General features: G+C 47.5%; 1 protein-coding gene across 3 annotated transcripts in view; it reads left to right on the top strand.

Moving 5' to 3' along the window:
* Positions 1–21,454, top strand: part of WDR44 (WD repeat domain 44) — a 212,930-nt gene that overhangs the window by 152,188 nt on the left and 39,288 nt on the right. For all 3 annotated transcript variants that reach the window (XM_063937554.1, XM_063937555.1, XM_063937553.1), the window contains 2 exons: positions 6,063–6,185; positions 9,096–9,287. In XM_063937554.1, coding sequence (XP_063793624.1) covers positions 6,063–6,185; positions 9,096–9,287 — 315 coding nt within the window. The remainder of the gene's footprint in view (positions 1–6,062; positions 6,186–9,095; positions 9,288–21,454) is intronic.

Genomic DNA, 21,454 nt, shown 5'->3' on the forward strand with positions numbered 1-21,454 from the left:
AGTGGATGCTGGGGACTCCGTCAGGACCATGGGGATTAGCGGCTCCGCAGGAGACAGGGCACAAAAGTAAAAGCTTTTAGGATCAGGTGGTGTGCACTGGCTCCTCCCCCTATGACCCTCCTCCAAGCCTCAGTTAGATTTTTGTGCCCGGCCGAGAAGGGTGCAATCTAGGTGGCTCTCCTAAAGAGCTGCTTAGAGTAAAAGTTTTGTTAGGTTTTTTATTTTCAGTGAGTCCTGCTGGCAACAGGCTCACTGCATCGAGGGACTTAGGGGAGAGAAGTGAACTCACCTGCGTGCAGGATGGATTGGCTTCTTAGGCTACTGGACACCATTAGCTCCAGAGGGAGTCGGAACACAGGTCTCACCCTGGGGTTCGTCCCGGAGCCGCGCCGCCGACCCCCTTGCAGATGCCGAAAAATGAAGAGGTCCAGAAACCGGCGGCAGAAGACTTTTCAGTCTTCATAAGGTAGCGCACAGCACTGCAGCTGTGCGCCATTGTTGTCAGCACACTTCATAGCAGCGGTCACTGAGGGTGCAGGGCGCTGGGGGGGGCGCCCTGGGCAGCAATGATAATACCTTATTCTGGCTAAAAATACATCACATATAGCCCCTGGGGGCTATATGGATGTATTTAACCCCTGCCAGGTCTCAGAAAAACGGGAGAAGAAGCCCGCCGAAAAGGGGGCGGGGCCTATTCTCCTCAGCACACAGCGCCATTTTCCCTCACAGAAATGCTGGTGGGAAGGCTCCCAGGCTCTCCCCTGCACTGCACTACAGAAACAGGGTTAAAACAGAGAGGGGGGGCACTTATTTGGCGATATGACTATATATATTAAAATGCTATAAGGGAAAAACACTTATATAAAGGTTGTCCCTGTATAATTATAGCGTTTTTGGTGTGTGCTGGCAAACTCTCCCTCTGTCTCCCCAAAGGGCTAGTGGGGTCCTGTCCTCTATCAGAGCATTCCCTGTGTGTGTGCTGTGTGTCGGTACGTGTGTGTCGACATGTATGAGGACGATGTTGGTGAGGAGGCGGAGCAATTGCCTGTAATGGTGATGTCACTCTCTAGGGAGTCGACACCGGAATGGATGGCTTATTCAAGGAATTACGTGATAATGTCAACAGAGACGGCCGGCAAACAAAATAGTACCTGTCCAGGCGTCTCAAACACCTTCAGGGGCTTTAAAACGCCCATTTACCTCAGTCGGTCGACACGGACACTGATTTCAGTGTCGACGGTGAAGAAACAAACGTATTTTCCTTTAGGGCCACACGTTACTTGTTAAGGGCAATGAAGGAGGTGTTACATATTTCTGATACTACAAGTACCACAAAAAAGGGTATTATGTGGGGTGTGAAAAAACTACCTGTAGTTTTTCCTGAATCAGATAAATTAAATGAAGTGTGTGATGATGCGTGGGTTTCCCCCGATAGAAAATTATTGGCGGTATACCCTTTCCCGCCAGAAGTTAGGGCGCGTTGGGAAACACCCCTTAGGGTGGATAAGGCGCTCACACGCTTATCAAAACAAGTGGCGGTACCGTCTCCAGATAGGGCCGTCCTCAAGGAAAATATCCTAAGAAGTATATACACACATACTGGTGTTATACTGCGACCAGCGATCGCCTCAGCCTGGATGTGCAGAGCTGGGGTGGCTTGGTCGGATTCCCTGACTAAAAATATTGATACCCTTGACAGGGACAGTATTTTATTGACTATAGAGCATTTAAAGGATGCATTTCTATATATGCGAGATGCACAGAGGGATATTTGCACTCTGGCATCAAGAGTAAGTGCGATGTCCATATCTGCCAGAAGATGTTTATGGACACGACAGTGGTCAGGTGATGCAGATTCCAAACGGCACAAAGAAGTATTGCCGTATAAAGGGGAGGAGTTATTTGGGGTCGGTCCATCGGACCTGGTGGCCACGGCAACTGCTGGAAAATCCACCGTTTTTACCCTAAGTCACATCTCTGCAGAAAAAGACACCGTCTTTTCAGCCTCAGTCCTTTCGTCCCCATAAGAGTCATATCTGCCCAGGGATAGAGGAAAGGGAAGAAGACTGCAGCAGGCAGCCCATTCCCAGGAACAGAAGCCCTCCACCGCTTCTGCCAAGTTTCTCAGCATGACGCTGGGGCCGTACAGGACCCCTGGATCCTACAAGTAGTATCCCAGGGGTACAGATTGGAAAGTCGAGACGTTTCCCCCTCGCAGGTTCCTGAAGTCTGCTTTACCAACGTCTCCCTCCGACAGGGAGGCAGTATTGGAAATAATTCACAAGCTGTATTCCCAGCAGGTGATAATCAAAGTACCCCTCCTACAACAAGGAAAGGGGTATTATTCCACACTATGTTGTGGTACTGAAGCCAGAAGGCTCGGTGAGACCTATTCTAAATCTGAAATATTTGAACACTTACAAAGGTTCAAATCAAGATGGAGTCACTCAGAGCAGTGATAGCGAACCAGGAAGAAGGGGACTATAGGGTGTCCCGGGACATCAGGGATACTTACCTCCATGTCCCAATTTGCCCTTCTCACCAAGGGTACCTCAGGTTCGTGGTACAGAACTGTCACTATCGGTTTCAGACGCTGCCGTTTGGATTGTCCACGGCACCCCGGGTCTTTACCAAGGTAATGGCCGAAATGATGATTCTTCTTCAAAGAAAATGGACGACCTCCTGATAAGAGCAAGGTCCAGAGAACAGTTGGAGGTCGGAGTAGCACTATCTCAAGTAGTTCTACGACAGCACGGGTGGATTCTAAATATTCCAAAACCGCAGTTGTTTCCGACGACACATCGGCTGTTCCTAGGGATGATTCTGGACACAGTCCAGAAAAGAGTGTTTCTCCCGGAGAAGAAAGCCAGGGAGTTATCCGAGCTAGTCAGGAACCTCCTAAAACCAGGAAAAGTGTCAGTGCATCATTGCACAAGGGTCCTGGGAAAAAATGGTGGCTTCTTACGAAGCGATTCCATTCGGCAGTTTTCACGCAAGAACTTTTCAGTGGGATCTGCTGGAAAAATGGTCCGGATCGCATCTTCAGATGCATCAGCGGATAACCCTGTCTCCAAGGACAAGGGTGTTTCTTCTGCGGTGGCTGCAAAGTACTCATCTACTAATGGGCCGCTGATTCGGCATTCAGGAAGGGTCCTGGTGACCAGGGATGCCAGCCTGAGAGGCTGGGGAGCAGTCACACAGGGAAAAAATTTCCAGGGAGTGTGATCAAGTCTGGAGAATTATCTCCACATAAATATACTGGAGCTAAGGGCAAGTTACAATGCTCTAAGCTTAGCAAGACCTCTGCTTCAAGGTCAGCCGGTATTGATCCAGTGGGACAACATCACGGCAGTCGCCCACGTAAACAGACAGGGCGGCACAAGAAGCAGAAGGGCAATAGCAGAAACTGCAAGGATTCTTCGCTGGGCGGAAAATCAGGTGATAGCACTGTCAGCAGTGTTCATTCCGACGCCCGGGAGAGTGGGGACTTCATCGGGAAGTCTTCCACATGATTGTGAACCATTGGGAAAGACCAAAGGTGGACATGATGGCGTCCCGCCTGAACAAAAAACTGGACAGGTATTGCGCCAGGTCAAGAGACCCTCAGGCAATAGCTGTGGACGCTCTGGTAACACCGTGGGTGTACCAGTCAGTGTATGTGTTCCCTCCTCTGCCTCTCATACACAAGGTACTGAGAATTATAAGACGGAGAGGAGTAAGAACTATACTCGTGGCTCTGGATTGGCCAAGAAGGACTTGGTACCCGGAACTTCAAGAGATGCTCACAGAGGACTCATGGCCTCTGCCGCTAAGAAGGGACCTGCTTCAGCAGGGACCCTGTCTGTTCCAAGACTTACCGCGGCTGCGTTTGACGGCATGGCGGTTGAACGCCGGATCCTGAAGGAAAAAGGCATTCCGGAGGAAGTCATTCCTATCCTGATCAAAGCCAGGAAGGAGGGGACCGCACAACATTATCACCGTATTTGGCGAAAAATTGTTGCGTGGTGTGAGGCCAGGAGGGCCCCCACGGAGGAATTTTAACTCTGTCGATTCCTGCATTTCCTGAAGACAGGAGTGTCTATGGGCCTCAAATTGGGGTCCATTAAGGTTCAGATTTCGGCCCTGTCGATTTTCTTCCAGAAAGAATTGGCTTCAGTTCCTGAAGTCCAGACGTTTGTTAAGGGAGTATTGCATATACAGCCCCTTTTGTGCCTCCAGTGGCACCGTGGGATCTCAACGTAGTGTTGGGATTCCTCAAATCACATTGGTTTGAACCGCTCAAATCTGTGGATTTTAAATATCTCACATGGAAAGTGACCATGCGGTTGGCCCTGGCCTCGGCCAGGCGAGTGTCAGAATTGGTGGCTTTGTCTTACAAAAGCCCATATCTGATTTTCCATTCGGACAGGGCAGAACTGCGGACTCGTCCCCAGTTTCTTCCTAAGGTGGTGTCAGCGTTTCACCTGAACCAACCTATTGTGGTACCTGCGGATACTAGGGACTTGGAGGACTCCAAGTTGCTAGACGTTGTCAGGGCCCTGAAAATATATGTTCCAGGACGGCTGGAGTCAGAAAGTCTGACTCGCTGTTTATACTTTATGCACCCAACAAGCTGGGTGCTCCTGCTTCTAAGCAGACGATTGCTCGTTGAATTTGTAGTACAATTCAGCTCGCACATTCTGTGGCAGGCCTGCCACAGCCAAAATCTGTAAATGCCCAATCCACAAGGAAGGTGGGCTCATCTTGGGCGGCTGCCCGAGGGGTCTCGGCTTTACAACTTTGCCGAGCTGCTACTTGGTCAGGGGCAAACACGTTTGCAAAATTCTACAAATTTGATACCCTGGCTGAGGAGGACCTGGAGTTCTCTCGTTCGGTGCTGCAGAGTCATCCGCACTCTCCCGCCCGTTTGGGAGCTTTGGTATAATCCCCATGGTCCTGACGGAGTCCCCAGCATCCACTTAGGACGTCAGAGAAAATAAGAATTTACTTACCGATAATTCTATTTCTCGTAGTCCGTAGTGGATGCTGGGCGCCCATCCCAAGTGCGGATTGTCTGCAATACTTGTACATAGTTATTGTTACAAAAATCGGGTTATTGTTGTGAGCCATCTTTTCAGAGGCTCCGCTGTTATCATGCTGTTAACTGGGTTCAGATCACAGGTTGTACAGTGTGATTGGTGTGGCTGGTATGAGTCTTACCCGGGATTCAAAATCCTTCCTTATTGTGTACGCTCGTCCGGGCACAGTATCCTAACTGAGGCTTGGAGGAGGGTCATAGGGGGAGGAGCCAGTGCACACCACCTGATCCTAAAAGCTTTTACTTTTGTGCCCTGTCTCCTGCGGAGCCGCTAATCCCCATGGTCCTGACGGAGTCCCCAGCATCCACTACGGACTACGAGAAATAGAATTATCGGTAAGTAAATTCTTATTTTATCCTCTACCCTCTTGGACCTTGCTGGAGGGCTGGTAAATGTATATCCAGCGATTTGAGCCAAGACTGTAGTTAATCAAGTTATCATGTTTCCATTTTGTAAAAAAAATCGATGTTTGTAAATATCCCACATGGTTCTAGAGCGAAGTCTATATCATGGAGTGTAGGAGATGACATAAGACTTCACTATGGTTGATAGTTAAACACCCTTTTTGCCGTTAATCAGACACATCCCTCACTAATGATCACCTTTTACTGCCTGATGATTGAATGAAAGCACAAGCCGTTTTTCAGCAGGTATTTGAGCTGTCCCGTATCTTGCCTGTATATTATAAACGCTATGTTACACAGAAAAGAATCGGATCAATATGCCGACAGGGTGGAACTGGGCCATGACTATTATTTTTTGTCTGTACTGTCTGTAACAGCGATTCGTTGTCCACAAAGTGACTTCTGCTGCTTAATTATAGTGAAGAAGCCAAAATGATCTGGTTAAAATTACAGTTGTGCTGCTGCTTAGCCTCCACCGCTAACGATCTCCTTACAGCAGATAATTAGGATGCTTGCTAGCCGATGTTCCTGTTATTGAAGAGAACACACTGTGACAGTCATCCTGATATTCTCCCCACAGAATTACTTCTTACTCTCATCATCAATGGACAAGACGGTCCGTCTGTGGCACATATCCAGGAGGGAGTGTCTCTGTTGCTTCCAGCATATAGATTTTGTTACAGCAATAGCTTTCCATCCAAGGGTAAGTAACCCTCCATGTGACAGCCTAATACGGCTCAATGGTGAATGAGGGACACTGTCTTAGGAAAGAGGGTTCTAAATTGTATAGAACAGAATGTAAGACTGCCCGTTTGCATCTTGATATAACCGTATATATTCAAGTTTAAATGGTCTCTGGTGTGTGTTTACAGCGCTATTTAAAAACCAGTTATCTTAGCCCTAGAGGATGAGGGGTGTGGGTATGGTTTGTCCCTCCCCAGGTAGAGGTAAATCTGTAACTAGCCGTGTTCTAGGAATGCCGGCTTAGACTGTGCCATGAAAGTCCTATTGTGTAATGATTACTAGCAGATGATAACCTCCCAGTCTAGCAGAGCTGCTTTTTATAGGTTTGTTTGTTTTTTATTAGAGCTTTTAATGTATTCTTTGAAGCCCTAATTGATAGTGTTGTAAAAACATTGCTTTAATTACGCTAAAATATAGTTCTGTTTTTGTTCTGTGAGTCGCACTTATGATAACTTGCTGTCTGGACTCAGCTGGTGTTTGTGCATTTTATTAGCAACTATAAAAGGTTGTATAATTGTTCAGGGATGTTGTGTTTCCTAGTTTGCTGTACCAGTGTGCAGAGCAATTGGTTGCATTTGGAACGGGCCATTTCCAGCACAGCTAATCTGTTTAGTTTAATGCGAATATAGCATCTTGTAGGTCAGTGTCACCAAGTATTTTGTATTGCCTGCCATATGCAAGGGAACAAAGAGGGATCTGGCAGGTTCTGTCTCGTGATATTTGTATATCCCACAAGTAACACTCCCCCTCTGTCACTTCTCTTCATGCCGGATGTATTGTACATGGCCACTCCTTGTGATATAGCATACGTTAGGCTACTGTGTGACGCAGTGATAGACAATGTTCATCAGACCGCATCATATCCAGCCCCTAGGTCAGTGATGGGGAACCTTTGACGCTCCAGCTGTTGTTGAACTACACATTAAAGCATGCCCTGCTACAGTTTTAGCATGGCCAAATAGCAGAACTGTAGTAGGGCATGCTGGGATGTGTAGTTCAACAGCTGGAGTGCCAAAGGTTCCCCATTACTGCCCTAGCTGATGTCTTTGGTTCCTAATGAAGTTGTAGGCTCCATTATAAAGCTTTCTTCCACCCACAAAACAGCAGCCGCCTCTGTGAGGACATATGCACTTTAATCGATCGAGAATAATGCATAACAAAAAACTGTATTTTGGTTAATAAGAAAACAAGCATAGTCCTCCAGCAGAATTTCTGTGTTTAATGAACGTTTCTTGGAAAAACCAGCCAAACGTTCCGGCAGATTTCCTGGTTCATATGACCATTTGGGAACCCAGTGTATGGGAGTTTATAGAACGTATCTGTGTTCTGTTATAGAGTGACTAATGTGACAGCTTTTACTTTTTATAAGTACATTTTCCTGTATGTTGTAAAACAGGGCTGTCTGTGTGGAAAAACACGTGCACGTATTTACTGTGCACATGCAGAGAAATAAACTGACGTTAAAAGAGAACTATACTTAAAACCTGATCTACAGTAGTTAATTACATTTCTTAGGCCCCTAGGGCCCCTTTAGTGAAGGGTGGCTCCAACATGATCCTTTACTATCAATAATAACTCCCCTCTGTATGTGTTACTGTTTCCAGGTTTCACTCCAGATTCCCGGGGTAATCCCTTAATACCTTTTGCTGCTTTCTAACGAAGGCCCTTAGGTCTTTCGGGTTCAGTTGTGTTAGATGGCAGAGTATATTGTAAAGATAAACCCTACTATGAAATAGAAAATATTTCCCTGATAACCTAATCCTTTTTGTAGAAATAAAATAGTAGTTTTACAATAAATAAGTGCAATCACAGTGACTAGTTATAATGTTGTATATCTGTATAGTGCTCTGCATTGTTGCAGCACCAATGTCAGACTTATCTGATATATCGCCAGTAATATAGATGGGATGCATATTATTATTGTTATTTTTTATTTTATTTATTTTAAAGTCTATTTAAAGAGTTTATGTAAACAATTATGAGAAGATACAAGTACAATAAGTGCTGACGTCACTCCGGCCCGATCTCCTTTTTGCGGCTTTCGGCTTTAGGGTGCACCAGCAATAGCACACGCTGGTGTCTCTCCTCCGATGCTTGCAATAGTCTCTCCAACGCGTTTCAGGTTTTACACCCTTTAACTAGGAGTGACGCCAGCACGGGACCTGACAGCCGCGGCAGCCGTTTAGGCTGAACGGACATCAAGCCGCGTGTAATACAGGTAGGGACAGCAGGGACAGATACCCGCAATTAAACACTGCTTTCTTACCCGGATTGGACAAACATCCTTACCATCTCCTTTACTATTTCACAAAAGAGCTGTTACATTAACAATAACCTCTTCTTTCACAGGTATGTGTGTTCAACACTTAGCGCTCCATATTACATTTTTTATTCATAGCAGCTATATGCCAAATTTGGGATTTCAGGGTAGCGAGGGACAGTGGAAGAGGGTTCTTCCAGTTGCACGCAATCAAACTCTTAGTGGTGACTAGGATGCGAGACAGGAATTTAACAATGTTAACAGAAGTCCGGTGGGGTTACATTTGGAGGAAGATCCAGGGGATTGGGGGTTCTTTTATATTTTATTTTTAAATATGATGTTATTGACAATAATCCCGTTATCCAAAGCATTACAATACAATGTGTTTCTCATGGTAGTCAGCCTGAGTATATCCCTAGGACATAAGTCTGTAACGGGGAGTCTGCCATTGTCAGGTTGCATAAATTAGGAGTGAGCGCTGCAACACTTTATCAGACACCGATACATTTGTAGGAAGAAATACTTATTCTGCTCTGCAACTTTAATACCCTTTTTGATTTTCGGTGATTATAGAGCAATAAATGACAGTTATCTGGTTTCTGTCTGTAGGATGACAGATACTTCTTGAGCGGTTCCTTGGATGGGAAACTTCGACTTTGGAACATTCCTGATAAAAAAGTTGCCTTGTGGAATGAAATCGATGGACAGACGAAACTCATTACAGCGGCAAACTTCTGTCAGAACGGCAAGCATGCTGTGATTGGCACGTATGATGGGAGATGCATCTTCTATGATACAGAGGTAATGAGGCCTGGGCATTAGGCGTTGGCAGACATGATGTTGAATACTGTACAGTGGTGGGATGTTGAAAGACGAGACATAGTTGTACTGAGAAGCAGGTTATCAAAGCCGGATAGATGATTTTATAAGGACAATATAAATAAATGCTAAATCAGGGTTTCTGCAGCGGGGTACACTGGTATTCTACACGTAATAACATTGGGGTGTAGAGTTGGATCTTTATCCGAGGCACCAACAGGCTAAAGCTTTGACTGTTCCCACGATGCATTGCACCGCCTCCTCTATAGCCCCGCCTCCAGGCACTTCAACAGCGCTAACAGGTGGGGCTGCGCTAGGCAGCCCTGAAAAGCTTTTTTAGAAGACTTCAGGGGCCGCAGCACTTTATATGTCATTCTGACATGCTGTGCTGCAGCTCCATCACCTCCCCCAGCAGCGTTGCATACTCCCACGGCCTGGTTCTCGGATACTTGCAGCGGAGGTGCACTGGACTTCAGGCTGACACACTCCTGGATCGCGTGGCTGCACATCAGGGAGGAGGTAATAGGGTCCCCCAGGTGGGACCCGCCGAATCGCGATCCGGTCGCGGTCCCAGGAGACGGACCGTGCCGCTGGCATGGCCACTGTACTGCACAAGGGACCCCACTATATCCACCAGTGCAGGGGAGCACAGGTCGGATTTACTAAAATCCATTTATTATAGGCTCCATAGTACCCGGTGGGTACCATAGGGGATAAGGTGCTGACCTGTAGCCCCTCCCCCAGCTTCGGGCTCCATCTACTGCTGGTGTTCCCGCACTGGAGCTGCATTTTGGCGCCATCTTCACTACTAGCTGAGCTGATTCTGGGACTGCTGGGTGATGCCTCCTCTGTAAAGCCACCTGCCTCATCAGCGCTGTGCTTTTACAGACACTTAAGTATTCTACATGCCATTTTAGACCGTGTTAGTTAAGAACAAGTGTACTGCTATCTGAATATTTAGTACAAGTATTCTGTGATATACATCCAGTATTTACCGTGCATTGTTATATCTATACTCAGACATAGTAATATGTAAATTACTAATCCAGTGCCGTTTTATATGTAATAACTTCTGCATAGTACGTGTGACTGTGTGTGCCTGGAGCTGCTGTGTGGTTTCCATTCTTGTGTATCGCACCACTCGCTACCACTATTTTCTGTACCTTGGGAGGCTTGGTGCGTTAGGGTCTATATATATATATATATAGATATATAGAGATATAGATATAGATAGATATAGATAGATGTGTGTGTATATATATATATACTATTTTGTATTTTTCTCTGTGTGCTTCAGTCACCATATACCGCACAAGTCCTCTGTTTGTGCTTGGTATTTACTGTCACATAACACAGGGTTATTTGCAGGTATTATATTTGTCTGGCTATATTTTACTGTCACGCTCTAAGGCTACATTTCTTATAATGTTTGATACACAGGGCGGGTAATCCGCGGGCGCTCCTGCATCCTGCAGTGCTTGCACGACGGATTTACCTGAAGGGGAAGTTTTTAGCTACTGGTTCAGGCACTCTGTGTCGTACATCTCCCAGCCAGCCCGCAGTAGCTGTGGCCACTCAGGAACCACCGTGGGAAGTATTTTCAAATATGCTATCTACACTGGTGATGCGTCTCACGCCCCCTGTGTGCCCTCCTGTGCCATTACAGCCACATATTGTCCCTGTGGTGAACCCGCCATGGGCGGATTCACTATCTACTAAGGTGCAAAAATTATATAAATCTTTGATTGCTCAACCTACCTCTCGCCCCTCGAAAGGGGCTAAGGGGTCCTCTTAAGCGGGCCATTTCTTCCTCCCAATCCGCTAATATTTCGGACAATTCTTCTGATGAAGACGGGGAATATACTGCTCCGTCCGACACTGATACAGTTGCTTCTGATGAGGATTCTATAACGGAGGTTGATGTTCCTGTCTTAGTGGAGGCTATTAAGCTGATTCTCCAAATGGAGGATGACTCTGAACCCGCTTCTACGTTAAGAAAACTGATAAATTCAAACGTCAGAAGGTTGCTAAGGTAGTCTTACCACACTCTGACCATGCGTCTCCAGGAAAGAAGTTTTCCCTGTCCAAGAAGATGCTAGCTCATTACCCTATCCCTGCGGAGTTGAGTAACAAATGGGAGACTCCACCGCCGGTGGACTCTCATGTCGCCCGTCTGGTGGTGTCCTCGACTCTGCCTGTCACCACCGTCCCCTCGCTGAAGGAACCGATGGATAAGCGTGTGGAGGGTTGCCTGAAATCTATTTACACTCTTACCGGTGCTGTGCATAGACCTACTATGGCAGCCTCTTGGGCTGCAAAAGGATTTGAAGCATGGGTTCAAGCAACTAAAGATGAGGTGCCTCAGGATTTTTCTGTCACTGACAGACAATATCTGTCTTATATTACCACAGCCTCCCATTATATTCAGGAGGCGGCCTCTGACGCAGGGGTAATGCCGGGCAAGGCTTCTACTACGTCTATGCTGGCTTGTCGAATTATGTGGTTGAGGTCCTGGAAGGTGGATCTGGACTCCAAAAAGACCTTGGAGGTGCTCTCTTTTAAGAGAGGCATCCTATTTGGGGAGAATCTGAACAAGATCGTAACTGACTTGGCTACGGCCAAGACTGCGTGTCTCCCAGATACTAATCCTTCTGCTCCATTGGCTAAAATCACCACCTTTCGTTCCTTTCGACCTCCAGGGAAAGCAAAGAGTCAAGTGTATCCGCAACAGACTTGTGCTTCCAAAACCACTAAGCCTAAATCTAAACAATCCTGGGCCGCCCATCAGCCTGCTGCCAAACAAGACAAGCCTGCTGCACGCCTGGGTTCGGGAAGTTGTATCTCGCAGGTACGCGATCTCTTTTAAGAGATGTCCCCCTCGCCAGATCTGTTCAACAGGTTATCCCTTCGGATAGCTCTACACCTGGTTGTACAATACCTCCTGGAAACAGGGGTGGTAGTGCCGGTACCCCTGTCTCGGAGAGGCAGGAATTACAATTCGACCCTGTTTCTAGTCCCGAAACCAAATGGGTCTTTCCGGCCTATCCTCAACCTCAAATCATTGAACAAGTTTTTGAGTGTCCAATTTCCTTATGGAAACTCTGCGCTCTATTGTACTAGCAATCGAACCCATGGACTATATGGTATCCCTGGACATACAGGATGCTTGCCTGCATATTCCTATTGCCATGTCGCATCGGCAATATCTGCGGTATTGGCAGCCTACATTATCAATTCCAGGCCGTGCCATTTGGATTGACCACGGCGCCTCGGATCTTCAACAAGGTAATGGCTGTGATGACGGCCTGTCTCCGTCGTCAGGGAATCAGGATCCTGCCATATCTTGACGACTTGCTGATCCTGGCGAACTCCCAAGATGTTCTCCTCTGTCATCTGGAACTGACGGTCCAATTCCTATAAGCCCACGGGTGGCTCATCAACTGGAAAAAGTCCTCGCTGGTCCCTGCTCGGAGCATGGTGCACCTGAGGGCGCTGCTGGACACCCACAGCCAATGACTGTGTCTCCAGAGAAGGTCATGAATCTTCAGGACAGGATCGGATACTTCCTCTCTCGCCCGAGAGTGTCGATACACTTGGCGATACAAGTACTAGGCCTCATGGTGTCTGATTTTGACATGGCAGAGTGCGCTCAATTTCATTCCCGCCCTCTGCAGAAGTTAATCCTTTCCAAGTGGGATGGCCTCCCTCATCGGATCAGGTCTCACATGATCTCCTTGACTCCGCAGGTTCGTCGGTCAATGAGCTGGTGGCTACAGGACCAACAGTTGAGCAGGGGCTGTCCCTTCTGGATCTCCAGCTGGGTCCTCCTGACAACGGACGCCAGTCTGCAAGGTTGGCGTGCGGTGTTGGAGCAACACTCTCTCCGGGTCGGTGGACCAGGGAGGAATCTCTCCCCCCGATAAACATTCTGGAATTACAGGCAGTGTTCAGTGCGTTGACACTGGCCCTACCACTGGTACAGAACAGGCCTGTTCAAGTACAATCAGACAACGCCACCACGGTGGCGTACATAAATCATCAAGGCAGCACTCGAAGCCGCATGGCAATGATTGAAGTGTTAAAAATCCTCCAATGGGCGGAACGCCAACTGCCAGGCATATCGGCAGTGTTCATTCTGGGAGTCCTCAACTGGGAAGCGGACTTCCTCAGTAGTCAGGACATGCACGCCGGAGAATGGAGTCTTCATCAAGAAGTCTTTCACTTCCTAGTGGACAAGTGGGGCCTACCAGATGTAGACCTGATGGCGTCTCGACACAATCACAAGGTTTCGGTCTTCGGAGCAAGGACAAGGGATCCTCAAGCAGTGTTTCATGGACGCACTGGCAATTCCATGGAACTTTCGGCTGCCATACATGTTCCCTCCAGTGTCACTCCTGCCCAAGGTAATACAGAAGTTCAAGCAGGAAGGAGGAATACTTCTTCTAGTCGCTCCAGCGTGGCCCAGATGGCACCGGTTCTCAGACCTGCAGGGTCTCTCGATAGTGTCCACTTCTACTTCCTCAATGCCTAGACCTCCTCGTTCAGGGTCCTTTTGTCTACCCGGACCTGGCTTTGACGGCGTGGCTCTTGAAGCTTCACTCCTGAGTTCAAAAGGATTCTCTGAGGCGGTCATTCAAACGATGTTGGAGGCCCGTAAACCAGCTTCGGCTTGGATTTATTCTAGGGTCTGGAATTCTTACTCCACCTGGTGTGCTGCTAAGAATTATGATGCATATACTTTCAGAACTTCCAGGCTGGCTTTTCTACAACAAGGCCTAGACTTGGGCCTTCGTCTGGCTTCTCTCAGGGTCCATAAATCTGCCTTGTCTGTGTGGTTTCAGAGAAAAATTGCGTCTCTTCCTGACGTTCACACTTTCACTCAGGGTGTTCTAAGGATTCAGCCTCCCTATGTCCCTCCTGTGGCTCCATGGGGTCTGTCTGTTGTTCTGAATGCCTTACAAGAGTCTCCATTTGAACCTCTTTAGTCTGTGGATCTTAAATGCCTTACGCGTAAGGTCGTATTTCTATTGGCTATTGCTTCTGCTAGGAGAGTGTCGGACTTAGGCGCTTTGTCCGGTCATCCACCCTTTCTGATTTTTCACCATGACCGGGCAGTTCTTATAACTCACCCAGGTTATTTGCCTAAGGTTGTATCATCTTTTCACCTTAACCAGGAGATTGTGGTGCTGGCCTTCATCTCTTCTGGTTTGTCCTCCAAAGAGCGGTCTTTGGATGTGGTATGGGCTCTCCGTGTTAATGTGGAAAGGACTGCCGGAGGTCAGATTCCCATTTTGTACTTTTTGGTTTTCACAAACGTGGCTGGCCTGCGAATAAGCAGACCTTAGCCAGATGGATCAGAATGGTGATTGCACAAGCCTATGCGCAGGCTGGGCTCCCAGCTCCTGCTGCTATTAAAGCCCATTCTACTCAATCTGTTGGACCTTCTTGGGAGGCCTGCCGTGGCGCGTCCGCAGAACAATTGTGCAAGGCGGCTATGTGGTTCTCAGTGAACACGTTCATCAGGTTCTCTGCCTTTGATACTTCCGGCTCCCAGGATGCTGCCTTTGGACGCCGGGTTCTTGTGCCTGCTACAGTGCATCCCCTCCTATGAGGAACTGCTTTAGGACATCCCCAATGTTATTCCCTGTGGAATACCAGTGTACGCCGCTGCAGAAAAGGAGATTTATGGTAGACTTACCATTGATAAATCTCTCTGCGAGGTACACTGGATTCCACAGGGCGCTCACCCTGACGCACTTAGCTTCTTTGAGTTTGTATGGCATTCGTCGCTAGTCCCTTCTCTTGTTGTGAGAATGTGGTTCTATGTGACTAACATCTACCGTCTCTCTTACCTGCTACTGCATTGGACTGGTTAACGAAACTTAGCTCCAGTGCCTGGAGGCGGGGCTATAGAGGAGGCGGTGCAGTGCATCCTGGGAGCAGTCAAAGCTTTAGCCTGTTGGTGCCTCGCATCAAGATCCAACTCTACATCCTGATGTTATTCCCTGTGGAATCCAGTGTACCTCGCAGAAAGAGATTAAACAATGGTAAGTCTACCATAAATCTCCTTTCTCTATCGTCCTAGTGGATGCTGGGGTTCCTGAAAGGACCATGGGGAATAGCGGCTCCGCAGGAGACAGGGCACAAAAGTAAAGCTTTCCGATCAGGTGGTGTGCACTGGCTCCTCCCCCTATGACCCTCCTCCAAGCCAGTTAGATTTTTGTGCCCGGCCGAGAAGGGTGCAATCTAGGTGGCTCTCCTAAAGAGCTGCTTAGAAAAGTTTAGCTTAGGTTTTTTATTTTACAGTGAGTCCTGCTGGCAACAGGATCACTGCAACGAGGGACTTAGGGGAGAAGAAGTGAACTCACCTGCGTGCAGGATGGATTGGCTTCTTGGCTACTGGACATCAGCTCCAGAGGGACGATCACAGGTACAGCCTGGATGGTCACCGGAGCCTTGCCGCCGGCCCCCTTGCAGATGCTGAAATAAGAAGAGGTCCAGAATCGGCGGCAGAAGACTCCTCAGTCTTCTAAAGGTAGCGCACAGCACTGCAGCTGTGCGCCATTTTCCTCTCAGCACACTTCACACGGCAGTCACTGAGGGTGCAGGGCGCTGGGAGGGGGGCGCCCTGGGAGGCAAATGAAAACCTATTTTGGCTAAAAATACCTCACATATAGCCTCCGGAGGCTATATGGAGATATTTAACCCCTGCCAGAATCCGTTAAGAGCGGGAGACGAGGCCGCCGAAAAAGGGGCGGGGCCTATCTCCTCAGCACATAGCGCCATTTTCCCTCACAGAAAGGCTGGAGGGAAGGCTCCCAGGCTCTCCCCTGCACTGCACTACAGAAACAGGGTTAAAACAGAGAGGGGGCACTAATTTGGCGTTAGAAATATATAAAAAAGATGCTATAAGGGAAAACACTTATATAAGGTTGTCCCTATATAATTATAGCGTTTTTGGTGTGTGCTGGCAAACTCTCCCTCTGTCTCTCCAAAGGGCTAGTGGGTCCTGTCCTCTATCAGAGCATTCCCTGTGTGTGTGCTGTGTGTCGGTACGTGTGTGTCGACATGTAGGAGGACGATGTTGGTGAGGAGGCGGAGCAATTGCCTGTAATGGTGATGTCACTCTCTAGGGAGTCGACACCGGAATGGATGGCTTATTTAGGGAATTACGTGATAATGTCAACACGCTGCAAGGTCGGTTGACGACATGAGACGGCCGACAAACAATTAGTACCGGTCCAGACGTCTCAAAAACACCGTCAGGGGTTTTAAAACGCCCGTTTACTTTAGTCGGTCGACACAGACACAGACAGGGACACTGAATCCAGTGTCGACGGTGAATAAACAAACGTATTCCTTATTAGGGCCACACGTTAAAGGCAATGAAGGAGGTGTTACATATTTCTGATACTACAAGTACCACAAAAGAGGGTATTATGTGGGATGTGAAAAAACTACCATAGTTTTTCCTGAATCAGATAAATTAAATAAAGTGTGTGATGATGCGTGGGTTCCCCCCGATAGAAAATTATGGGCGGTATACCCTTTCCCGCCAGAAGTTAGGGCGCGTTGGGAAACACCCCTTAGGGTGGATAAGGCGCTCACACGCTTATCAAAACAAGTGGCGGTACCGTCTATAGATAGGGCCGTCCTCAAGGACCAGCTGACAGGAGGCTGGAAAATATCATAAAAAGTATATACACACATACTGGTGTTATACTGCGACCAGCGATCGCCTCAGCCTGGATGTGCAGAGCTGGGGTGGCTTGGTCGGATTCCCTGACTAAAAATATTGATACCCTTGACAGGGACAGTATTTTATTGACTATAGAGCATTTAAAGGATGCATTTCTATATATGCGAGATGCACAGAGGGATATTTGCACTCTGGCATCAAGAGTAAATGCGATGTCCATAACTGCCAGAAGATGTTATGGACACGACAGTGGTCAGGTGATGCAGATTCCAAACGGCACAAAGGTGTATTGCCGTATAAAGGAAGAGGAGTTATTTGGGGTCGGTCCATCGGACCTGGTGGCCACGGCAACTGCTGGAAAATCCACCGTTTTTACCCTAAGTCACATCTCTGCAGAAAAAGACACCGTCTTTTCAGCCTCAGTCCTTTCGTCCCTATAAGATCATATCTGCCCAGGGATAGAGGAAAGGGAAGAAGACTGCAGCAGGCAGCCCATTCCCAGGAACAGAAGCGTTCCACCGCTTCTGACAAGTTCTCAGCATGGCGCTGAGACCGTACAGGACCCCTGGATCCTACAAGTAGTATCCCAGGGGTACAGATTGGAATGTCGAGACGTTTCCCCTTCGCAGGCTCCTGAAGTCTGCTTTACCAAGGTCTCCCTCCGACAAGGAGACAGTATGGGAAAAAATTCACAAGCTGTATTCCCAGCAGGTGATAATTAAATTACCCCTCCTACTACAAGAAAAGGGGTATTATTCCACACTATATTGTGGTACTGAAGCCAGAAGGCTAGGTGAGACTTATTCTAAATCTAAAAAATTTTTGAACACTTACAAAGGTTCAAATCAAGATGGAGTCACTCAGAGCAGTGATAACGAACAGGAAGAAGGGGACTATATAGTGTCCCGGGACATCAGGGATGCTTACCTCTATGTCCCAAATTTGCCCTTCTCACTAAGGGTACCTCAGGTTCGTGGTGCAGAACTGTCACTATCAGTTTCAGACGCTGCCGTTTGGATTGTCCACGGCACCCCGGGTCTTTACTAAGGTAATGGCCGAAATGATGATTCTTCTTCGAAGAAAAGGCGTCTTAATTATCCCTTACTTGGACGATCTCCTGATAAGGGCATAGTCCAGGGAACAGTTGGAGGTAGGAGTAGCACTATCTCGGATACTGCTACAACAGCACGGGTGGATTCTAAATATTCCAAAATCGCAGCTGATCCCGACGACACGTCTGCTGTGCCTAGGGATGATTCTGGACACAGTCCAGAAAAAGGTGTTTCTCCCGAAAGAGAAAGCCAGGGAGTTATCCGAGCTAGTCAGGAACCTCCTAAAAACAGTGCATCATTGCACAAGGGTCCTGGTAGAAAATGGTGGCTTCCTACGAAGCAATTCCATTCGGCAGATTTCACGCAAGAACTTTTCAGTGGGATCTGCTGGACAAATGGTCCGGATCGCATCTTCAGATGCATCAGCGGATAACCCTATATCCAAGGACAAGGGTGTCTCTCCTGTGGTGGTTATAGAGTGCTCATCTTCTAGAGGGCCGCAGATTCGGCATTCAGGATTGGATGCTGGTGACCACGAGCCCAGCCCGAGAGGCTGGGGAGCAGTCACACAAGGAAAAAATTTCCAGGGAGTGTGATCAAGTCTGGAGACTTTTCTCCACATAAATATACTGGAGCTAAGGGTAAATTTATAATGCTCTAAGCTTAGCAAGACCTCTGCTTCAAGGTCAGCCGGTATTGATCCAGTGGGAAAAACATCACGGCAGTCGCCCACGTAAACAGACAGGGCGACACAAGAAGCAGGAGGGCAATGGCAAAAACTGCAAGGACTTTTCGCTGGGCGGAAAATCATGTGATAGCACTGTCAGCAGTGTTTCATCCCGGGAATGGAAACTGGGAAGCAGACTTCCTCAGCAGGCACGACCTCCACCCGGGAGAGTGGAAACTTCATCGGGAAGTTTTTTCCACATGATTGTAAACCGTTGGGAAATACCAAAGGTGGACATGATGGCGTCCCGTCTGAACAAAAAACGGGACAGGTATTGCGCCAGGTCAAGAGACCCTCAGGCAATAGCTGTGGACGTTCTGGTAACACCGTGGGTGTACCAGTCGGTGTATGTGTTCCCTCCTCTGCTTCTCATACCTAAGGTGCTGAGAATTATAAGACGTAGAGGAGTAAGAACTATACTCATGGCTCCGGATTGGCCAAGAAGGACTTGGTACCCGGAACTTCAAGAGATGTTTACAGAGGTCTTATGGCCTCTGCCGCTAAGAAGGGACTTGCTTCAGCAAGTACCATGTCTGTTCCAAGACTTACCACAGCTGCGTTTGTTGGCATGGCGGTGGAACGCCGGATCCTAAGGGAAAAAGGCATTCCGGAAGAGGTCATTCCTACCCTGGTCAAAGCCAGAAAGGAGGTGACCGCACAACATTATCACCACATGTGGCGAAAATATGTTGCGTGGTGTGAGGCCAGGAAGGCCCCACAAAGAAATTTCAACTCGGTCGATTCCTGCATTTCCTGCAAACAGGAGTGTCTATGGGCCTCAAATTGGGGTCCATTAAGGTTCAAATTTCGGCCCTGTCAATTTTCTTCCAGAAAGAATTGGCTTCAGTTCCTGAAGTCCAGAACTTTGTCAAGGGAGTATTGCATATACAACCCTCTTTTGTGCCTCCAGTGGCACTGTGGGATCTCAACGTAGTTCTGGGATTCTTCAAATCACATTGGTTTAAAACCAGTCAAATCTGTGGATTTGAAGCATCTCACATGAAAAGTGACCATGTTCTTGGCCCTGGCCTGGACCAGGCGAGTGTCAAATTGGTGGGTTTTTTTTTTCTCAAAAAAGCCCATATTTGTTTGTCCATTCGGACAGGGCAGAGCTGCGGACTCGTCCCCAGTTCTCTCCCTAAGGTGGTGTCAGTGTTTCACCTGAACCAGCTTATTGTGGTGCCTTGCACCTACTAGGGACTTGGAGGACTCCAAGTTGCTAGATGTTGTCAGGGCCCTGAAAATATAGGTTCCAGGACGGCTGGAGTCAGGAAAACTGACTTGCTGTTATCCTGTATGCACCCAACAAACTGGGTGCTCTTGCTTTTAAGCAGACTATTGCTAGTTGGATGTGTAATACAATTCAGCTTGCACATTCTGTGGCAGGCCTGCCACAGCCAAGATATGTAAATGCCCATTCCACAAGGAAGGTGGGCTCATCTTGGGCGGCTGCCCGAGGGGTCTCGGCTTTACAACTTTGCCGAGCGGTTATTTAGTCAGGGGCAAACACGTTTGTAAAATCCTACAAATTTGATACCCTGGCTAAGGAGGACCTGGAGTTCTCGCATTCGGTGCTGCAGAGTCATCCGCACTCTCCCGCCCGTTTGGGAGCTTTGGTATAATCCCCATGGTCCTTTCAGGAACCCCAGCATCCACTAGGACGATAGAGAAAATAAGAATTTACTTACCGATAATTCTATTTCTCGGAGTCCGTAGTGGATGCTGGGCGCCCATCCCAAGTGCGGATTATCTGCAATACTTGTACATAGTTACAAAAATCGGGTTATTATTGTTGTGAGCCATCTTTTCAGAGGCTCCGCTGTTATCATACTGTTAACTGGGTTTAGATCACAAGTTGTACGGTGTGATTGGTGTGGCTGGTATGAGTCTTACCCGGGATTCAAAATTCCTCCCTTATTGTGTACGCTCGTCCGGGCACAGTACCTAACTGGCTTGGAGGAGGGTCATAGGGGGAGGAGCCAGTGCACACCACCTGATCGGAAAGCTTTACTTTTGTGCCCTGTCTCCTGCGGAGCCGCTATTCCCCATGGTCCTTTCAGGAACCCCAGCATCCACTACGGACTCCGAGAAATAGAATTATCGGTAAGTAAATTCTTATTTTTTTTATTTTTTATTTTTTTTTAGCATTTATTTATATTGCAGTTTTAAACCTATTGTTTAAGGCTGCTGTTAATCAGAGACTTTGAAACCTGCTCCTTAGTAAATTTACCTCATCAACATAATCTGCCTTTACTACATTTGTTTGTTGTATACCCATAATATGAATAATTATCCTAATCTCAAATTAACATCCATCCTTGACTTCTTTCTCTTAACCTGAACCTTTTGTCAGTAACAAACATGAAGCAGTGTCTGATTGTGTGATCCATCAGTTGTAGCCATTCCTTCACTTTACCCACTCCTCCATCTCTGGAAACCATAATGGAGGTGTGGTTGCAATATTTCTGTCCCAGTATAGCACATTCACAGTTCTAACACATATTCCATCACTCACATTCACATCTTGTAAAGAAGATGCGATCATAATTTTTAAACTATTCTCTGTGTTTTGCTGTGATCGATCACCTCCCTGAACCACACCAACAATTTATTTAACATTTCTCTGCCTGGCTTCCTCATTTCTTATACTCTGACATTTCAGCAATCATGG

This window comes from Pseudophryne corroboree, chromosome 8, assembly GCF_028390025.1.
Source record: "Pseudophryne corroboree isolate aPseCor3 chromosome 8, aPseCor3.hap2, whole genome shotgun sequence".
Classification (NCBI taxonomy): domain Eukaryota; kingdom Metazoa; phylum Chordata; class Amphibia; order Anura; family Myobatrachidae; genus Pseudophryne; species Pseudophryne corroboree.